Source organism: Biomphalaria glabrata, chromosome 15 (assembly GCF_947242115.1).
Source record: "Biomphalaria glabrata chromosome 15, xgBioGlab47.1, whole genome shotgun sequence".
NCBI classification, from domain to species: domain Eukaryota; kingdom Metazoa; phylum Mollusca; class Gastropoda; family Planorbidae; genus Biomphalaria; species Biomphalaria glabrata.
This window is the reverse complement of record NC_074725.1, coordinates 20426769-20447555: the sequence shown is the minus strand read 5'-3', so window position 1 is coordinate 20447555 and position 20787 is coordinate 20426769. Positions and strand designations below refer to the sequence as shown.

The 20787-nt window shown below is 32.7% G+C and overlaps 1 protein-coding gene and 1 long non-coding RNA gene across 3 annotated transcripts in view; one reads left to right on the top strand and one right to left on the bottom strand.

The window, feature by feature from the left end:
* Window positions 1-249: 249 nt before the first annotated feature.
* On the top strand, window positions 250-18864 carry LOC106071703 (UV radiation resistance-associated protein-like). The gene is made up of 16 exons (XM_013231864.2): window positions 250-475; window positions 4077-4197; window positions 4646-4680; window positions 5170-5233; window positions 5694-5791; window positions 6106-6216; window positions 6418-6515; window positions 6976-7081; window positions 7215-7341; window positions 7469-7553; window positions 7890-7980; window positions 8124-8184; window positions 9396-9561; window positions 13585-13663; window positions 13959-14050; window positions 14493-18864. Exons 1-16 carry the CDS (start codon window positions 416-418, stop codon window positions 15328-15330), a joined length of 2232 nt encoding a protein of 743 aa, XP_013087318.2. The 5' UTR covers window positions 250-415; the 3' UTR covers window positions 15331-18864.
* Window positions 14541-20787, bottom strand: part of LOC129923141 (uncharacterized) — a 29155-nt gene continuing 22908 nt past the window's right edge. For both annotated transcript variants that reach the window (XR_008775080.1, XR_008775082.1), the window contains exon 3: window positions 14541-14679. This is a non-coding gene — a long non-coding RNA (uncharacterized LOC129923141). The remainder of the gene's footprint in view (window positions 14680-20787) is intronic.

Genomic DNA, 20787 nt, shown 5'->3' with positions numbered 1-20787 from the left:
CAAAGTAAAAAGAAATATTTTGAAAACAACGATTTAATCCTCTATCAAAATTTCTTATAATCATTAATATTATAATACAATTAATTAGATCTAGTGTATATCTAGATTCTGTAGCAAGATCTATAAAACATATATAATTTAAAAATTAACTAGACTAGATATATCTAGATCTGACAGCTTGGAAAAAAAAAAAAGACATTCTAGACTAGTCTATGATCTACACAAAGAAACTTACACTTTTCAACCTGACCCTTAAAGTCATGTGATCAAAATATGGTGGCCTCACACATCCCTGCCCCTTAAATTAAACATAAACAACAAGATTTTGTTTTTATTTGCTAATAAAACATGTTTATAAAGCTTTCCTTTTTTAATGTGTGAGTAACTAGATCTATATTCTATATAGATCCGGAAAATGCAATCAACGGACTTTTTCTGTGTTGTAAAAAATCCATTCAATTTACAAACTTTTCAGGTTAGAAATAATAGAAACTTAGTTTTTAATATTTTTTATGTAATAGCCTATTAATTATTATTTTTATTAATAATTCTGTTAATTAGATCTAGTCAATCTAGATCTCTAGATTCTATCAGTATCTACTAATCTAGACCTAGTTATTAGATCTACTAGATGTCTAGCTACTATCATCTAGATTCTAGATCTATTTAAATTTAAGTTTATTATTAGATCTATTTCATCTATCATCTAGATCTAGTCTAGATTCTACTGTAGTCTACAGTTTACACTACAGTTCACTACACTCCTACACTTCCACTGTTACTACAAAGTACAATCATACAATGTGACTCACTGACTGTGATGACCTGTGTACTACACTTTTGTCTTTACACAGTACTTAGATCTAGAAAATTCTAGATTTAGAATAATTTAGATCTAGACTAGATAAGATTCTAGGTCTAGATCTATATATAATATATAACTATAATAGATCTAAACTAAGTCTAGGTAATAATTTAATTCAGAGAGCGCTGTTACTGTTAATGAACATGATGTAGGCTCAAGCCACTCAAGGCTAAGGCACAGTGATTACTGTGGTATTAGTAACATAAACATAAGACTGAATAAGAGCTAAAATGAGAAACTAAAAATAGAAGTTTGAGCAGATATAGATAGATCTAATCTCCCTAGATTTCTAGATCTAGGTCATAATTTTCTTCTGAGTTCTTAAATGTAGTTTGTCGTGAATATATGTTTCCTATCTGAGATGGATGGAGAGTGAATTCTAGATATCTCTAGAGTCTTACTTGGACTAGTCTTAGATCTTGACTGTCAGGTGGGTTTAGTCGCTTAGATAGGGTATGATATTACGGTCCCGTAACCCCACCCCGAACAGTATAATGCAAGAACCAACAGATAATAACATACAGAACTACGAGCACCAAATAAACATTAGTCAACTAAACATTAGTAACTAAAAGGCAATTGTTCAACACAAACACTATTAATGTTAACAATAAGTGAACTTACACTAGTTAACAACCCAAGCGGAAATTTAACAATTTAATGAACAGATCACATGATAAAAATGGTGAAGTCTGAATGGTAGTTACAATAGCAAGTACACATAATAAAACTATTTACAATAGCTACCACACACCTTAAAATATGGCGCCCCAGTCAAGCAGGGTTCGCAACACCCTACAGACCAATAACTTCCTACAGCTCATCAATGATAGCTAGGATCGGCTCCAAGGGCGGAAAGGCGACAATTTTTCCTATATCCCAAGCCTAACACCCCTTACAACAGGGGAAAAAAAAACCCAGTTACCCAGCTAACAAAAGAAGCTCTTTCTCTCTCTTGCGGGAACTAAGGATGACGTAAACACACACATACACAATATTCTAGACAACAAAAGGCACTTAAAAGAAACTACTTCCCATACGCTAAAACACCAATATTAAATACAAAGAAAACTTCACGCGTGCACGACATTGACTATAGGAGGATATCTGATTCTTGTATAATCATTAATATATATATATCAAGACTGGTCAAGCGGTTTTTATTTCTATTCCTAACATATATACATACACTAGACATATGTTACCCGCGACCCGCGGGTCTTTATTTGCGCATTACTGTCGATATAGTCACTGAGAGTGTTTTGTAAACAATTAAACGAAATAATAATGTAATAAGTAAAGCGAATGTGTCAATGTAAAAATGGTGTGAATGAAGCTATCAAATCAAAATAGCTAATAGGCTTAAATCTATTTTTTTTTTCAAATTAAAACATTTGCTTGTAGGCCTACATATATTTGATTAAAAATTGAGATGAATAGACTTAATTTTGTATGTTCATGTGTTAAAGTAAAAAGTAGATCTTGAGGTAGACATAGATCTAAATCTACACTAATCTAGTTGCCTTTTATAGAGTTCATTCTGTGTTGCGCATGCATGACCTTTTTTCATGAATGAATATAGGCCTATCTCAACACGGCTACGCAGCTTTATTTAGCGAACAGCGAACGAATGTATTAAAAATGCTTTAGAAAAACAAATTTGAATGTTAATTTGATTAAAATATGAAATGAGTGGACAATAATTAGTATGTTTATGTGTTAAAGCATAAAACTATCTTTGCGAAAAGAAGTTTTATTATCTTAGAGTTCAATAAGAGTTTTAGACCTAGGCCTAGGAATAGACTCAGTAGAGAGATGTGTTAATCACTGTTAATGTGTAACCATTTGGTAATGTCTAATGAAAGGATGTTCGCCAGACTTTACCCGCGGCCTTCGGGTCTAAGTTTGTGTTTACTAATCTAGTGGATTGGATTTAGATGTATGTTAAACTTAACTAATGATCCTTTCAAGTTTTTTCTCTTTCGCTACGAAAATAAAATTAGGTTTGCGAAAATGGGATTACCCGAAGCCGATAAATTCATATCTATTACAAACGAAAAGAGCGATAGCTTTGTTAAATGAATGGGATTATAAAGTGAACAATTAAACGAAATAATTTTTAGTACGCGATTCATGAATGAATATAGATCTAGGCCTATCTCAACTCGGCTTCGCAGCTTTCGTAAATGAATGTAGCTTTAAAAACCAAATTTGAATGTTTATTTGATCAAAATATGAAATGAATGGACTTCAATTAATATGTTTATGTGTTAAAGTATAAAACTATCTGTGCGAAGAGAAGTTTTATCATCTTAGAGTTGAATTAGAGTTTTAGATCTAGGGATGGGATTATAAAGTAAACAATTAAACGAATTAATATTTAGTACGCGATTCATTACAGAATTGTCTAATGAAAGAATGTTCGTCAGGAAATCTGTAATCACAGATATAAGGAACTAATTAATGTAAAAAATGCTTTTGAAACACAAAATTGAAGGTTAATTTTATTATATAATGAAATAAATTGATCTTCTTTTGTCTTTTCATGTGTCAAAGTAAAAATTTATATGCGCAAAGTGTATTTCTTAAAATTAGATCTAGGTCTAAATCCTTTCTATCTTTTCTCATGTCAACATTGTAGACATGGCCTAGATCCATAAAATACTATAGCTGTAATAGAGTCGGACAACTTTATTTTTTTTGAGGGTCTTAAGTTTGTTTTAGGGCTACAATACATACACTACGGTCTAAGTTGGTACCCAAGGAACATTCCTGCCTAGTTTTATCAAGATTGGTCAAGCGGTTTTGATGTCTATAAGTAACATACATACATACATACACCTCACATTCTACTTTATAATATAGATACATACATCTTACTTTCTTCTTTATAGTATAGATATATATTGGCTTTTTTTTCAACATTATCAGTAAAAGAGTATATATTTAAAATTTTAATTTGGTGAACAATTGCGTTTAATATGTTGCATGCACAATGCGATAGCGATAAATGTAAATGAAAAGAATAAAACACTGATCTAGATCTGTATGTTTCATATCCTTGCAAGGTGTATTTAACTGCCTCTAGATCTAGGACTATTTCCTTGACAGTAAAGTACTCAGCCATTTAAGTATTGATTTTTCCCATATGTTTAAGATAACAATATAATGTGTTAATTACAAAAGAGGCTTAAATTTTATCTTTCACTAGAGACGTCTGCGTCATTTACACAGTATAGCTGTACGTAATTTATACTGCCCCAAGTATCATGACAGTGATTTCAGACATCTGGAAGTATTTTTCACACTCCATACAGACGAAAAGTCAAAAGGTAAAAAAGTATAATAATACTGACAAATAGAAAATATTAAAATATTCGATTTATCATTTATTTTACTATAAGTATTATCAGTATGGTTTTATTTCAATAAAGCATATATATATATATATATATATATTCAATTGAAGAAAATGTAAAAAGAGTATAGTATCTAAATTAAAAAAACAAAAAAGCTTAATTCCATATAAATAAGAAAAACGTCAGGTGACAAAGAATTGAGTATTATTTTAATGAAAACATTTGTGTTCTATAATTCCTACAAACTCAGAATGAAGAGTATCAGTTCGAAACAGTTCGAATATATTAGCTTTTTTTTTTTTTTTTCTCACTACCAAAATTATCTTTAATTGAATTGTGACTTGGAAGTCTTTGAAATGTTAACATTATTTAATTGTTAAAAAACTAAACTTTAAGCTTTGACAATTGTTTCTATCCTCAGCATTTTATACAAGCGAGAAAATTACAGGCTCTTTGGTAAGTATGAAATATGTATAGGAGATGTTTTGTTCCTCTGAGCTACAAGTTATAAGCTTTTCTCAGGAATACAAATTTTAAAAAATAATATATTTATATATATAGTTAAGATTATTCATTAATAAATTCTATTGCATTGTTCTAATGTGAATCTTCCTCTCTGTGAAGATCTTCAGTTAGTAAGAGAGTGCAGGTTTGTTATTCTTGTGGTAACACAATATAATGAGGAACTTAAAAATTCACATTTTTCCTACAACACCAAAAAGAAAAATCTTTTTTTTTTTTTCTTTGATTTGTTTTTGTATAGATATAGCTCCGATGAAAATTCATTTTATTTATGAAAAAAAATCCGAATTATTATTTTACTTTATAATTTTATGAATGCAAACTAATACTTTTTATATTTACTTTTCACGCTCATTCATTTTTGCTTTTAGAACTTATTTTTTAGCAAGTGAACAATAAATTTTTTTACAAAATCTCATTTAGAATCCAACCTGGCAAAATTTCGATTTACAAAGATGTGACACAGATGTTGACAAGACTGCAAAATGTATCTTTTTCTTTAAAGTTAGCCAATGACTTAATGGAATAAGATAAAGAGTGTTTCATGTTTGAACAATAAAAGCATTTTTTGAGCTAGATAAGTTTCTATCTACATCTATAATAGTAGAAGTAAAGTACCCCTTTCAGACCTTGTGATCTACAGGGCAGATGATCATAACAATCAACACTGTGTAGGGCATGGGGAACAGCTGTAAAAAAAGCGTCAAGATACTTTTCCTTGGCACCAACTGCAAAAGTGCTAACAGCTAAGCAGCAAATAGCTGACTAAGAAGAAAGAAGATAAATAAGTAACCCTAGTTATTAATTAGGAGCTGAAAGATTGTAGAAATTAGCTTCTATATCCTGTGGCATGCATTTTACGCATTATCTAAATATCATTTTTAATGTAATGGTAAGTTTTAGCATGTGTAGTTTTTAGATTTATTTAATCCTTAACTTTGACTCAGTTGTGGTCTTAAAAATATGGATCTCTTATGAGAAAGTCTGTAAGATTGCATTGCTTGCTCATGTTTATCTAACAGGTCTAGTCTTCTATTCCAATAAGGTAAATGAAAAGAAATTGAATCATTTCACTTCACTTGATTGGAGTTTTTATTTATATTTGTATTCAAAATGTCACTAGGATTTTGAAATTAAATTTTGATGTTTGGTCTATTTAATAATAACGAAGCTATTTATATAAAAAGATTGTAAATTATCAGCTTTTTTATGATTAGTCTCTTTGTTTTGGTATTTAAGTTGTTGTTTTTTTTAAACATGAATCACAAATAAGCCTTAATGCCTTGAATTATGCATGTGAAATATATTTATCAAATTTGGCATTTAAACCTAAGATAGTGTTCTTTGTATGTTCTACAGCTTCAGGTCCCTGGAGTTAAATATCCCCCAAATACTCTTTTGTTTGGTATGTTTAATAACATATTCATCTACTATGATAAACAAGCCTCAAGTCCACAACTGGATCAATGGGTAAATCAATCTTTCCTTTTCATGAATTAACTGGTGATCCATTAGTTCTTAAGGCACTTCCATTAAAACCAACAATTGTTTATAATTTCGATAACATTTTGTTTTGAACAATACATAATTACTTTCTGGAGTAATTATTAATTAAATAAAATATTTATTTTTTTTGTTTTTTGCTATCATTTCTTTTGTTATTTCTAACAGATACCAGACAAGGAAGTACCATTGGATAATTTACCTGCTGTGGTCAAGGTGGATCAATCAAGTCAAAAGCCTTCATTTAATATCAACTCTCTCACCAGGTTAGTTTATCTTAATGTTGAATAGTTGTTGAGTCTTTTATTCGATTCATGAAGTGAAACAATGTTTATGTAAAGCATTTCTGATTAATATTTTCAAAAGCAATAATTAAAAACAAAAAAGAATCTTAAATGTAATAAAAACTTAGTACTTAATCAAAGTTTATTAATATGTTTGAAGCATTTAAAATTAACGTTACATGGTTATGAAACTTGGGTTCACATTAGGAGACATCAAAGGTGCATTCACTCTTTAATGGAGATACTAGACTGGCAAGACTAAAATTATTCATATTTTGCTGGAGACTTGAGTGGACAGTATAGAAGCATTACTTACCATTCGACAGATGTGTTGGGTCAAACACCTATCCTACTTATGGGATGTTCTTTTTTTTTTTTCTTTTTTTTTTTTGGCCATTAATTTAATTTTTTTACATTTTAAAAAGTTTATATTTTATTGCAGAATTCACACAGTCCAGAGGGCCATCAGACAAACTAGGGCCTCAGTAAGACGAATACATTCTGATATTGAAGATAAATTGATGTCCTCCAGTGAAAACTCTGAAAAGGTACACAACTCTTTGTGCTCCATAACTTTACACTTTACTTCTCACGAATGTTTCTCACCACAAACCTTATTTTAAAATGTATTACGAAAGATTATTTCAAATTTTGTTTTTATTATTTTGGTGCCTGTTTCAGTTACTGTCAAGAGAAGTGTTACTCGTGAAAGTTCGGCAACTTAGAAAGGAACTTCTCTGGCAAACACAGCAGAAACAGTTGGAACAAGATGCGCTGGACCAATACAGGACACAGCAAGAGAGTCGATGTTAGTTTTAGTACTGGAGACTTTTGTTTACACTTTATTCTTAAGCCAGATGTATTGAGCTTTGTACAAAAAATTTTAAAAAAATGACTGCGTTTTGATATATAATGGTTATGTTTTTATTTAATAGGTAAGTTGTTGAAAGAGAAAAAAGATCAACTCTCCAAAACAGAGAAGGATGCAGAAGAAAAAAGAATGCAACATATACAGTCTCGGTAAGGAATGTTTAAACAGTGTTATTAAACAACAGCCTTTTCATTTGTATTGTCTTCCTGTGTGAGTCTTTAGCTCCAAAGAATATTACGAGGAAAGCTCTAACTCATAGTTATTGTTAGGATATGTAGCTGGATGTTTTGTTGTTGAAACCAAATAATGGGAATCATTTGTTTGGAGACTAAAAAATTGAATTTGTTACACATCAGCCGTAATATTAAAATGAAAAAAAAATTGAAATTTCAAGTTGTAAGATGAAAGTATGCGGGCCATGATAAGAATTGAATTGGAAAATAGTGTTTAAATAAATATAAACATTTCTTCTGGCATTATTTCAGAGAAATGCTAGTCAAAGAGAATGCTCAGGTCTTGTTTCGTAGAAAACAAATCATAAGTGAAATGGTGCATTACATTTACCCAATTACTGAGGTAAGTTTTGGCAGGTTCAACATTGTCTTAAGTAATGTTACCTCTGGCGACCAACTATCAGTGTCTATTAATGGCACAGTAGAATAATAAAGAAAAAGAGAATCATGTATTTGAAATGTCAGAATTTGTTTGTTTCATTTCAGGATGAAAAACATAATTTCTACATTAATGGTGTCAAACTTCCAAATGCTGAAGATTATCAAGGTAATTTTGAAATCATACATTTGAAATACTAGTCTGAAACAAAGTAATTGAAAATATTTGAGTATTTGTTTTGTTTTTTCATTGCAAGCAATGTAAGAATATTTGTAAGTCCTTAAATTATTTTGTGTGTGTGTGTTATGTAATCATTTTAAAAGAACCAAACCTCTTTGAATGCCCCTCCCTAATCCACCTTAGGCAGACCCTACTCCCACTACAGCCCAACATAACCAACACCCTGTACGGCAGTGCTGAACAACTGAAGAAAACAGCACACTTTTTTTCCTTGGCACAGTCTGCAAAAGAGCTGTAAAGCTGGCTAGAAGAAGAAGAAGAAAAAAGAACCAAAAGTACATGGACTTTTTTTTTTGGACCACATACAGCATTCTTTGATAGGATTTTATCATCCATTTAAGGACACTCATCTATTATAATTACTTGACATTATATTGTGAACTAAAAGTGGTTGGCCATAATAAGGCATGTCTTCGAGCCCAAAAATTAATGAGGAATCCAGTATTTCATGTAGCTACACAGTCTCAGCTGCAACCTACATATTTTACCACTTTCAGTCCATTTAGGTTTTCATTTCGCCGCCTACACCTGCTCTGCAATGGATTTTCTATTGGTCTCAAATCTTATATCCTTCAACTTTGTAAGAAATTTGCAGTAATCTTGCTCGGAGGCTTCCTTCTGCCAGGTACTCTGTCAGTTATATCAAGCCTGTGCCTAGGCTGGTCTATAAAAACTGAGACACAGTGGAACTTTACTGCATCTATCTTATAACATACTCTTTTTTTTTTTAGCTTAATTGTGAAAATTTCAATAGAGAGAAACAGACAAAGACTCAGTTTTATGGTTGTTCTAAGATATCTTGTCTTTAAAATGTTTCAAGAAATAAATTCTAACCATTTAAAGTTCGGTTGAACGGTTCTCATTGAGTATGCTGATTATGTGATTATTAATTTTATGATTTTTGAAGATTTGTTTCCTTTGTTATCATGGCCGTAAAGACATAAAATAAAAATACATCAACTTTTAATGATGTAAAAACTCTCTCTGTTCATGTAGTTCCTAGTAAATACACCATTTTCATGTTCAGGGCAGCATCGATGAGTTCCAAAAAAGACATTCTGATTCCACTTTAAGGACCATTAAATCAATTTTGGTTTGTATTTGCTGTTGAATAAACGTTTGTCTGTCTCCCCTAACAGGACAAGATGAAGTTCGGGTTTCTGTGGCGCTGGGTTTCACTTGCCACCTGACAACGATGGTATCTCATTTCATGGACATGCCACTGCGGTATCCCATGGTGCATAAAGGCTCTCGCTCCATCATCATCGACCATGTGCACAGTAAGCTGACAGAGAAAGACAGAGAGTATGTTGATTTGTTTCTCCGAGAGTTTTATCATTAAGCATCTTCATTTAGTATAGCTACTTTCTATCTTTATTCCTATCATATAAAGGAGCTGAGATTGCTAGTAGGGATGTGTGACAGGTCAGTTGTATAAGTGGTGAAAAGTAGGGCAGACATGCCTACAGTCCCGCATTATGCGGAACCGTCCCGCAAAAGCATCAAAAAAGCTCACATGTTCCGCCGTTCCGCATTCACGATTTTTTGTTCCGCCAAGTCTGAATTCCAACACAAAAAAAAAAAAAATCGCCGATTTTTCATTATTTATTAATAATGCGAAATTAAAATACTGAATGCAAAATAAAATATATATAGGTCTGTGTTTATTGTTTACATTTCATCTTCTCCCGGACCCGGTGTGTCCTAAATTTACGAAGATAAGGTTGAGCTAGATCATAGTAGATCTAGACATAGATCTAGTAATACTCTAGGCCTAGATACTAGATCTAGATCTATTCTTAGAATCTAGTAAGTGCTAATAAGCCAATTGTTCCATTCAAATCCCTTTCTTTTCCCGACAATGGCTCTACTAGTCTAGACTAGATACTAGATTACTAGATCTAGACGTCACTAATACTAATAGTTAGTTAGTAATAGTAATAGGATAATACTCACTATTCAGGTGACTATTCTAACACTAACTCAACTGGTTTCTTAGGTTTCTAAGTAATCTAAGAAAAGGATTTTTTAAAAAATACGTTATTTAAATTAAAGACCTAGATCTATAGTAGTTTATTTATTTCGGACATTACATGAATTCGGACATTCGCTGTTTTTTGTGGTCATTAAATAATTATTTTAATATTTATTATAAAACTAGCGCGCTGTATAATGTGCTTGTCCATTTTCCAATGACTTTGACACAATTTCCTTCCATTTAGCTGTCTTTTTATGTAAGAAAAACGAATTTCAAATTTGTTAGTCAGATTGTTGTTTTTTCCTATGTTACCCGGATGATTTTACCTCTTCCTAGAGTTAAGACTATATTTTTTGATTGGCTAAGTCTATACTAATGAGCCTGGCAATATTTATTCTGTTTTTGGAGCTAATTTATTTGATTCATAAGCCAAGTTTTCTAATTCTATAAAAAAAAAAAATTAATACGGTGTCCGAATTAAATACGATTTTCTTACCAAAATTTATTTCGGACAGCCAGTTTTGGACATCAATAAAAATGATCTTATATTATATTTGTTCGTTTGTTGTTGTTTTTTTAAATAGAGAATGAATGGGTAAATGTTTGGAGTGAGCTTGGTACATTGAATTAAGTTAAATGCTTAGATCTAGACCTACTAGATAGATCTAGATTTATATAGAGAGAATATAGAGGATTCACTTAGGCAAGAATGGCTATCGTAACCTGTAGGGGCCTACTATACTACAAAAGATCATCTGTATTAGAAATTTATTAAATTAATAAACAAAAAAAAAACACAAACATTCAACACACATCTAATCATGCAAACCCCAAACATTCAACACACATAAAATAAACAAACATAAAATAAGTCTAAAAGTCGGTGCAGAAATCACTATTCCAGTGACCTAATTTTGGTAGAATAAGTGTGTTCATATTTTTATTTTTTGTGTTCGTATTTATGCATAGTTTGAAAACATCGTAATGATTTCATGTGAGGGGCTATGCCTGGGGATCTTAAAATTTAGTTAATGTTAATATAGAATTAAAATCTGAGTTTATTGATGCCTAAATATAGTGACTGTCCGAAATAAATTATGGTGTCCGGAATCAAATAATGTGGGTCAAATGTGTCCGAATTAAATGAAAACACACGGCCTCTTTGACCTTAAATATAATAACAAATATAGGTTTGGGGAACAAATATAAGTAGTTATCCTTATTCTCCTTTAACTAAAGAAGATTTTGATATGTCATTTTCTTTTCTATGTCAAACCATTGTTAAATAATGCGCTGTCAAAGTCAAACTTTCAAATTTGGGCCTATAGGTGTCCGAATAGCATAAACTACTCTAGACCTAAATGTAATTAATTAACTTAGACACACTGACACAGTAAGGCTAAGGCCTAAATAAGGCTATAGACATAGTAGTCATAGTACAGTATAGTTGAGTATAGATCTAAATCTACTATTCTACTTAGATCTAGTAGTATTATTTAAATTATTACTTAGTCTAAATTAATTATTAGTTTATTTTCTAGATCTAAAAGTAAAAGTAGGAATAGCACTAGATTTGACGATGATACTAAATCTAGATCTATCTAGAAATAGACTTGGAAGGTGATAGATTAGATTCTAGATAGAAAGATTAGATTCTAGATTTCTATGTATCATCATTATGTAATAAATTTAGTTCTCAATAAGTTGAATAAGTCTATAGATCTAGACATTAATATTTAGATCTAATCTAGATCTATAATATTATTTTTATAATCTGTGTTCTTAGACTTAGAGGACTTATTAGATGTAGGTCTAGACTAGTAAGTCAAATGTAGACTCTTAAATTATTTTAGATCTAGAACTAGAGACATCTATAGTTATTAGAGTAGAGCCCTAGAAAAGGATAGATAATCAAGTAGATCTAGAATAATCTAGATCTAGTCAGTACTAGTAGTAACAAATAAAAATAGATATAGTAACATTTGAGTCTAGGTCATTAGAATACATTTTAGTTAGAATTCATCATTTAGGAGTTAGAACTATTGATTTCAAACAAAGGACATAATTATGAATGAAAGGTTTTCTTACTTTTAATTATTAAAATATTTACATCTAATTTATAAGAAGCAAACTAGTATTGTTATTAAAGTAATTATAATGGAAGTTTTATTTATATTGCGTACAGTATGGCTGACAAACGTAAACGCATTTATGTTCCACATTGGGGCCCAAAATTCCACATTTTCAACCTGAGTGTTCCACATTCTGGGTCTTGGGGGTAGGCATGTCTGAGTAGGGGGTTAACAGACATTTGGGAGGCCACTGTTATGAAATGAGTACACTGTGTGTAGATAGTTTGTCATTCGACCATGTTGCCTTTTCAAACAAATTGGCCATAGCCCTGTTGTATTTCTACAGTTTCTAGAAGTTGTAAATCCTTTATAGGCAGCAAATGACATTTTGTGTAAGTTCAGTTCTCTGTATTTCAGTGATACCACTGTACAGGTGGCTGCCTGGTCGAGCAGTGTGCGCACTGGACTATCGTTTGGATTTATCGATGATCTCGCGTTCAAACCCTGCCCGCTCCCATCCCCTGTCGTCCTGCAGGAGGTTTGGATTAGGAAGTAAACTATTTTTAACTCTGAAGGAACATCTGAAACATGTAAAACATTTTACAAATAAACATTCTACAGTGTTTGGTTGTTTTTTTTAATAGGAAAGGAAGAAGTTCCAGGCAACATGAATCTGCTGTCAAGTCCTTGACTTGGTTGTAGCTTTTTTTGTCTACAGGGTTTCAGGGCAGAAATATATATTGAGATCTGGGTGGTTCATCAAAATATATATATATATATATTCTTATAGGATAAATGTCTATGATTCAAATTAGGCAAATGCAAAATTTTTCTTTGCAAAATCTTTCATGTGTTTATTGCCTGATTTAGGCTGACCAAACATATTTCTAGGAAAGATAATCTCAGAGATTACATTTTAATAGTTTACTTCAAAAAAAGAATTATTTGAAAAAATAAAATAATTTCTTACAGTTTTTGAATTGTGTCTACATTGAAACCTTTTTATGTCATGGATTGAAAGAGTTAAAAAAAATAGTATTGTTGTAACTGTTTTGTGTGAACTACTGACTCAGGCAAAGGACACAGGTCAGCTGCTGACAAGGAACAGTACTAAAGTATCAGATTATTCTGGAACTCTTGTCAAGTTCTTGAGTTAGGTGTGTTGTGCTTAGCAATGGTTAAAGAAGGCCTGATCAGAGGAGATAGTCATAACCATATCTATCAAGAATTGAATGACCATTTCTCATTGCCTCTTGGTTTTCTTTGTTCCTATTTCAGATTCCCACTGTATGGCAAAGGCAAAGAAAAGTTTCAGTACAATTATGCTGTGTTTCTGCTCAATAAAAATATTAGCCAGGTAATCAAGTTGTGTTCACAGTAATAGATTTACTTTTGTTGACTCTTTTATTTTTACTCATGAAATCTCAAGAACATATTTTATAAGGAAAGATAAATGCTTCTAATTTATTTTCTGAAAAGCAACTACCAATTCTTCCTTACAAACCCTTTCGTATGAATACTCAGCCTTAATTGCAGTCACTATTTCATAATGTCAGAGTGGAGTGTCCATATTACAGGTTAAGCCTCCACAAGTACTCACTATGGTGTCAATGGTATGGATAGTTCTAATCTGTTGTCTTTTTATTTGACAGTTAAGATTTTATTGTGGTCTTGGCACCACTGACCTACGGCAGACCTTACCCAACCTCAAGTCATTACTGGAACAGAGACTTGGTGTTCGCTTGTAAGTGGCTGTCTTTCATTTGAAGTTTGAGGATTTACTCTTTTGTTGTTTCTGAGTTGTTGTTTTTTTCATAGGGAACCCCCAACTTTTTTTTTTCTTATCTTTTCTTATCAATGTTTCTGTCCATTATTCTTTATCATTACAAATAAAAACACAAAGTTGAAATAAAAAAAATAAAATTCTAGTTGGTATTAATTAGCATAAATGTACCTTCAATACCTAAAAAAATAAACTGATTAAGTTTTAGAGCATGACTGAATTAGTTAAAATAATAACTATATAACACCCACAGATATTATTTTATATTTGCTGATAAATGATGACAAATGTTATTTAGTAAAATTATTCATTGCTTTATTTTATGCTAGTCTAACAAAAACTATATTTCATTTTCCTTATTGACGAACTGTTGAAAATTGTTTCATGTTAAACTGTTTTACAGGAGTCCTTCACTAGACCAGCGTGGACTAGGATTGCAGTCTCCTCAGACCAACAGTATTGGAGAGTCACCTGCCAGCCGCAGAAGTCAAGCTCCAAGTAGCAGTGCTTCTAGCAACATGAGGAAAGACTTGACATTGGAAGCGGACACCACAGATGGATTGCCAAGACCCCCAGTGTTAGATGTGTCCCTGTATAAAAGAGAAAACAGTTTTATGAATTTCGACAGCAGTGCTTTCAGTTCGTCACTTGACTTGGGCTATTCTGACCAGCAGATTGATAGCAAAGTTTTTAAACCACGTATGGATTTCTCTGATGGGTTTCATTCTAAATCTATAAATGGATTTAAGGAGCCCAATTCTGATTTTGCCAGAAATGCAAGTCAGGTTGGAAGAACTATCAGTGAAGAAGATGAAACTGAAGAACTTTTCCAGCCATCAGATGACCACTTCTTTAAGGTGATCAATCAGCCTGTGGTGGAAGAGTTCAACAAGCTCTTAAGTGACCGCCTGAACCACTCTGGCGAACTTGGTGACAGTCTCCACCCAGGGTCATCCGCAAAGGCCAACACTTCATCATCTTCACTGCTTAGCGGTGACCAAGTGACAAGTTTCAAACTTATTAAGCACCCCCCTCCACAGCAGAAACTTTCTGCTTCTCCGAATGGATCATCAAGTCCTCGAGGTGACACCTGCGAATCCGACCAAGAGCTAGTACATTCTGATGAGAGACAAAGGTCAGTGCTAAGTGTGTCTGCGGCAACCAATGACAATCTGTACACACAAAGTTTATCTTATGATGAGGGTGACCTCTGTGAGGCGCCTGATAGGACAGTCGATTGAATTTGGAAACAATTTTTGTAATGTGATTATTTAAGAATTTCATTATTGGGTCCTGGTATTTAAGTTATTACACCACAACACAAAATTGTTGGGATTTTTCAGAAACCATTTTTAACATTCATAAGTCCTGACTGATGTGAAGTACTGGATATTATGTGGATAACTTACAACACCTGCTGCTTTGGATTACTTACATTGAAATCATTTTTTGATTTTTTTAATGAGAACTGCATTAGGTGATGCGGTATATATAAATGTACTTTCTTAAAACAACAACAAGCTTGGTTACAAATGAAAATAGTTTTAAACATCAGGTTTCCACTTAAAGTACTTGACCTCATTATTTTTACATAATCATTACAAGATAAGAAGGTTTCCAGTTAAAGGTTTTCAATACAATGGATGCTATGGATAAACTGACAAGGGCCCAAAGAATTCCCAGTGTAAATAAATCAACTGACAGCATTATAACTTTGTGTCAGGTTCACAGGTCACAAAACTTAAGGTGATATAATCCATTATAAATTTCATTGTCATTTCCACTTATTTATTGTTTTAATCGCTAGCTTTTGAATGTGCTTTTTTTTTTTTGTCAATGGGATGGTGCTTTCAGTGTCGTAGCTAGGCAACCTGACCAAGTGGGTAAACTCTCGGCTCAGAATTATTCAAACCCTCAATGTTAAGACGACACTTCACTCAAACATAATTTTGCAAAATATTTGTGATACCTGGACCAGGAAGATGATGTAAAATAAACTTCTTTTTTTGTTTCGTTTGTTTCCATGTTTGAACTATTTTCACTGTATTTTTTTTCCTTCACTTTTCTCAAATAGCGATCACATTTAAAGAGCTAAATTTCACTGAGACTTTTGTCAGTTTTGGTGAACTTGCAAGAATGATTCTGGATATTGGTTTGTATCAAAAGAGTTTTTAGAATCTTTTGCATTCAGTTTGTGTAAGTTAGATCGAAAATTGTGAAAAGAACTAACCATTGAATCTTTTTCTTTGAGATTTATCATTTTTAGACAAATATTTGTATTCAAAGTCAATATTATGCCAGTGGACAATTTCATAGCACAAGGATAGGCCTGTTTAGTCTTATGAGAAGTTGCAAAGGAAGATTTTCTTTAGAAACATAAATTTGTCACAGAGTAAAATTTAGATTATTTTTCTTAAACAAAATGAAAAATGTGTATTGCTTTTCTGTATGGGGGCTGGGATATTGAATGTCAACAAAAGCTTACAATCAGAGTATCAGTATTAGACAAGAACAATACATAGGGAACAATTCACAAATAGCGTAGAATCTATGTAGTCCTTGTCGCTTGCTGTTCTAAAGTCAGATACTAAAAGAGATAGAAGGAAATTCTTGGTACTTGTGGCTTGTTCAGGCAACACATAAAATTTGAATTATTCATGGAGCTGGAAAGAAAGAGAACTTTTAATATAATGCAGTTGTCCTAGCCAAAAGATTTATGTATTAAATGTTGATAACAATGAACCAATCAAGGGACTTGTTGTTGCTTCCAATTATTCGTCTATTGGTTTTATATTTTGTTTTTGTTAGTGTGTAACACCTTCAAAAAAAAAGTTTGCAACCAGTAAATTTGTTTAGTAGTACCGGTAGTCAAGAAAAGTTGTTTAAAACTCACTTTAAGTGAGAGAAAGTTTTAATAACTATAAATACAAATCTGCCTCCTAAGTAGAAATATCTACTGTAGTGTTGGTTTATACAAATGTGCTAAGTTCTGAATCAACAAACGATGCATACCTATTACAAGTATAAGCCTATAATGAAAACAGGCTCGAAACTGTGACCCTCTGGATCGACAACTCTGCCGAGCAGCAACACAGTGCTAAGCAAAGTAACCTCTAGATCATGGAGATGTTAAAACAAACATCTTTCTGATCAGACTCCTTTTTGTTATATTAATATTTAATTCACTCTTTTCTCTCATTAAAAATGTGGTCCCTAGTGCTGCCTTTATGTATGTACTATGTATGTAGTTCAGTTAGCACACATTTTATATTGAACCACATTATACTTCTTTTCATTCTTTCACTGAGTATTGAGGGATCTTAGTACCATCTTTTTGGTAGTTAAGAATAGTCTCTGGTGTTGGTAAAGTTTTACAACCAAATGGAAATGTTGGCCTTACAGCTTTGTGTTTTCACCTTTTTTAACTATAAAATTACTTTTTTTCCAAAATGTTACTTGGTGTCAAGTGTATTGTTTGCCTATCTATAAATAGATCCTCCTCCTATTGTGTTTGTCTTGACTATTTTTCAGAAGCAGACTCAAGCCTGTATATACTCTACATTGCTTTTATTTTACAATATAATATCAAACAAATCTGTGAGGAACAAAACCTATTTTGTTGTGTAAAGAGAAGATTTCCCCAAGCTAACAAAGTGGATGTCTTGTATATCATCCATATTTTTTTACCAGATAGTCACATATTATGTATTTCTTAGCATAGAAAAAGGGAGATTAATAACACATTTTGAATAAGCTCCATAACTTTCCTTGCTTCAGGTTTGTTTTTTTGATTCTTAACAAAAGTTTGGATAGTACTAACTGAGAGCATGAGAACAATTTACAAACAAACAAAAAGCAGTTGTTAGGAGTTGACCTAAAATTAGCCAAGGTGTAACCCTGGCAATAGTCTACATTTATTGTTTGTTTTCAATACATGATTTGATTAGCTGTTTGTCAAGCCCACATGGAACCTAACAAATTTGATTATCAAGACATGGGGCTTTTTATTTCAATCCCCCCCCCCCCCCCCCCCAATTTTTTTCCTTTTAGGTTTATCTTGACAGAGCCTTTACTAAGAATTGTGTATGAATGAATTATTCTTGCCTTTCTCCACACACTGGCAAACAAGTCAAACATTTGACCCTCCACCACACACTGACAAACAAGTCAAACATTGGACCCTCCACCACACACTGACAAACAAGTCAAACATTGGACCCTCCACCACACACTGACAAACAAGTCAAACATTGGACCCTCCACCACACACTGACAAACAAGTCAAACATTGGACCCTCCACCACACACTGACAACCAAGTCAAACATTGGACCCTCCACCACACACTGACAACCAAGTCAAACATTGGACCCTCCACCACACACTGACAAGTCAAACATTGGACCCTCCACCACACACTGACAAGTTAAACATTGGACCCTCCACCACACACTGACAAACAAGTCAAACATTGGACCCTCCACCACACACTGACAAGTCAAACATTGGACACTCCACCACACACTGACAAGTCAAACATTGGACCCTCCACCACACACTGACAAACAAGTCAAACATTGGACCCTCCACCACACACTGACAAACAAGTCAAACATAGGACCCTCCACCACACACTGACAAGTCAAACATTGGACCCTCCACCACACACTGACAAACAAGTCACACATTGGACCCTCCACCATGCACTGACTGAAAGTTTTGTTGTTGCTTGACATGTGCAATAAAAGAACTTTTTTTTTTTCATGACAGATTAATCTAAGGACACAGACTATTTTCTTAACTCTGTAGAACCATTTACCTTCAACAATGCCATGATCCAACAATGGCTCAAGGTTGCCTATAAATTTCAGTAAACAAAACAAGTTTTTGCCATAACCTTTTTATTCAACGTTGTGTACAACTTTGAATATTTTGAGATGTGTGTTGAACATGTTTTTGTAACATAATAACTTCTTGTCAATTATGACGAAGCTTATATCAACTCACTTTGTCTGTCTGGTAAAAAGTTTGCACACGTTATTTCTACCAAACCCAATTTTGGATTAAGCTGAAATTTTGCACAATTATCTCTTTTGCCTGAGAAAACAAGTATCAATAACAAATAATTAAACAGTTAGTTAATTAACTATTGGTAATTAATTATTCTGTTTTGTATTTTGTACACGGGAAAGAAATAGTACTTGACAGATGTGGTAATATAACTTGAATTAGTCCCCTTGAGGAATCCTGAGCACAGAGTGAAATTTTTTTTTATGCATTTAAAAAATGATAATATGAACATTTACCAATATATGCCCTTATTGCCTCCCCTTTCACAACTGATCCAAACAAATGATAGGATCATAGCTGAAATCTAAACCAAGACCATTGGTACAAAAAATTTCTAGAGCACAGATTTATATGTCTAGGTCGACAATACATTTAATTACAAGACTAATCCAAACTAATGGATACAATTACACTTAATATATATAAGATTTGTTTTTTTTTTAAGTTTTATTTATTTTTTTTTTGTTTTTTCTTGTGACATTGTTATATTTGTATGCATTTGGTGACCAAAAATATGTGGCATTGTTGATTGTACACAAAGCATTTTAGTCTCGTTGCTCAGTTTGGAAGTGACTCACCCACTCCTTAAACTCTCACTATCTTCATGTGGTTTTCACGTTGAACATTTCTCAGTGCTTTCTGATGGTGAGAGACACATTGAACTGTTCTTGAGGATGTCAACACTGAAGCTTCTCTGTCTTCATGCTGTCCTGTAGCTCTGTTGAAAATGAGCCATTTAGTTTGCCCTGTTGAAAGCCTAATTGCTATTTGTCTTGGCTTGTTGGTAAAAAATTGATATTGGCAAGTGTGGGTGAGACTTGATGGGTCATGTGACCTCTGGGTGGCAAAGTGTTGAACTGGCGAACATTATCGATCAAAAAGATAGGTTTTTAGAAATTTGGGTGGTGGAGTGGTTGGTTTACCTGGTCCTTTGTTTCTGCTTGACAGAGTTGGATGGCCCCTGTTTCCTGCCCGGCTCAGAACTTTGTTTTGCAATGTTTCATTGACCTGTCATTAACTAGTGTTCTGCCTTTTTACATGTCCTTAACAAGTTCTGTGTTTCAGTTTGATAAATCAATTAGTGCTGTGTCTCTAGTCTCAGTTTTTTTTTCCCAGAGTTGTCTCATGTGATTTTTTAAAAATTTGTTCTATTTACATAACCATGTTAGAGTACATTTATTCCATCATAATACATTGGTCTGTTCAGGTTTGCAATCTCTGAATTCAATTTAAGGCTACAATTTTGGGAGAGTGCTGTCATTGTTGTTGTTCTTTTTATTTCTTATAGAAAACGATGGCTCATGGACATTTGTGTAGATGTCATTTGTCATTTTAAAATCATGTTAGATTTACAGAATAGAGTGTTCCCTAAATTCTCTATGACTCAGTCATTACTTCACAGAATAACAAAAGTTCTTTAAAATACTGATAGATCTTTTGGCCAGTTTTAAGGGAGAAAGTTCTGCACCTTTGTTCTATTCCCTTTGTAAAGATTTATGTCCCTTGCTTGTATCATAACAAGTGGATAGCAAGAACATTGGTGTGAAAAGTAGCAAGACATTTCCAGTTAGTCTTTGTTCAATGCTCTACTTTCACTTATAGTCTTGAAATTCACTCATCTTTCATTTA

Excerpts from the sequence above, each read along its gene's own strand:
- LOC106071703 (XM_013231864.2), top strand. The coding sequence starts at position 416 with ATGCAATCAACGGACTTTTTCTGTGTTGTAAAAAATCCATTCAATTTA. Across the intron at positions 7,981-8,123 it reads ACATTTACCCAATTACTGAG|GATGAAAAACATAATTTCTA; the intron begins GTAAGTTTTGGC and ends GTTTCATTTCAG. Across the intron at positions 8,185-9,395 it reads AAATGCTGAAGATTATCAAG|GACAAGATGAAGTTCGGGTT; the intron begins GTAATTTTGAAA and ends CTCCCCTAACAG.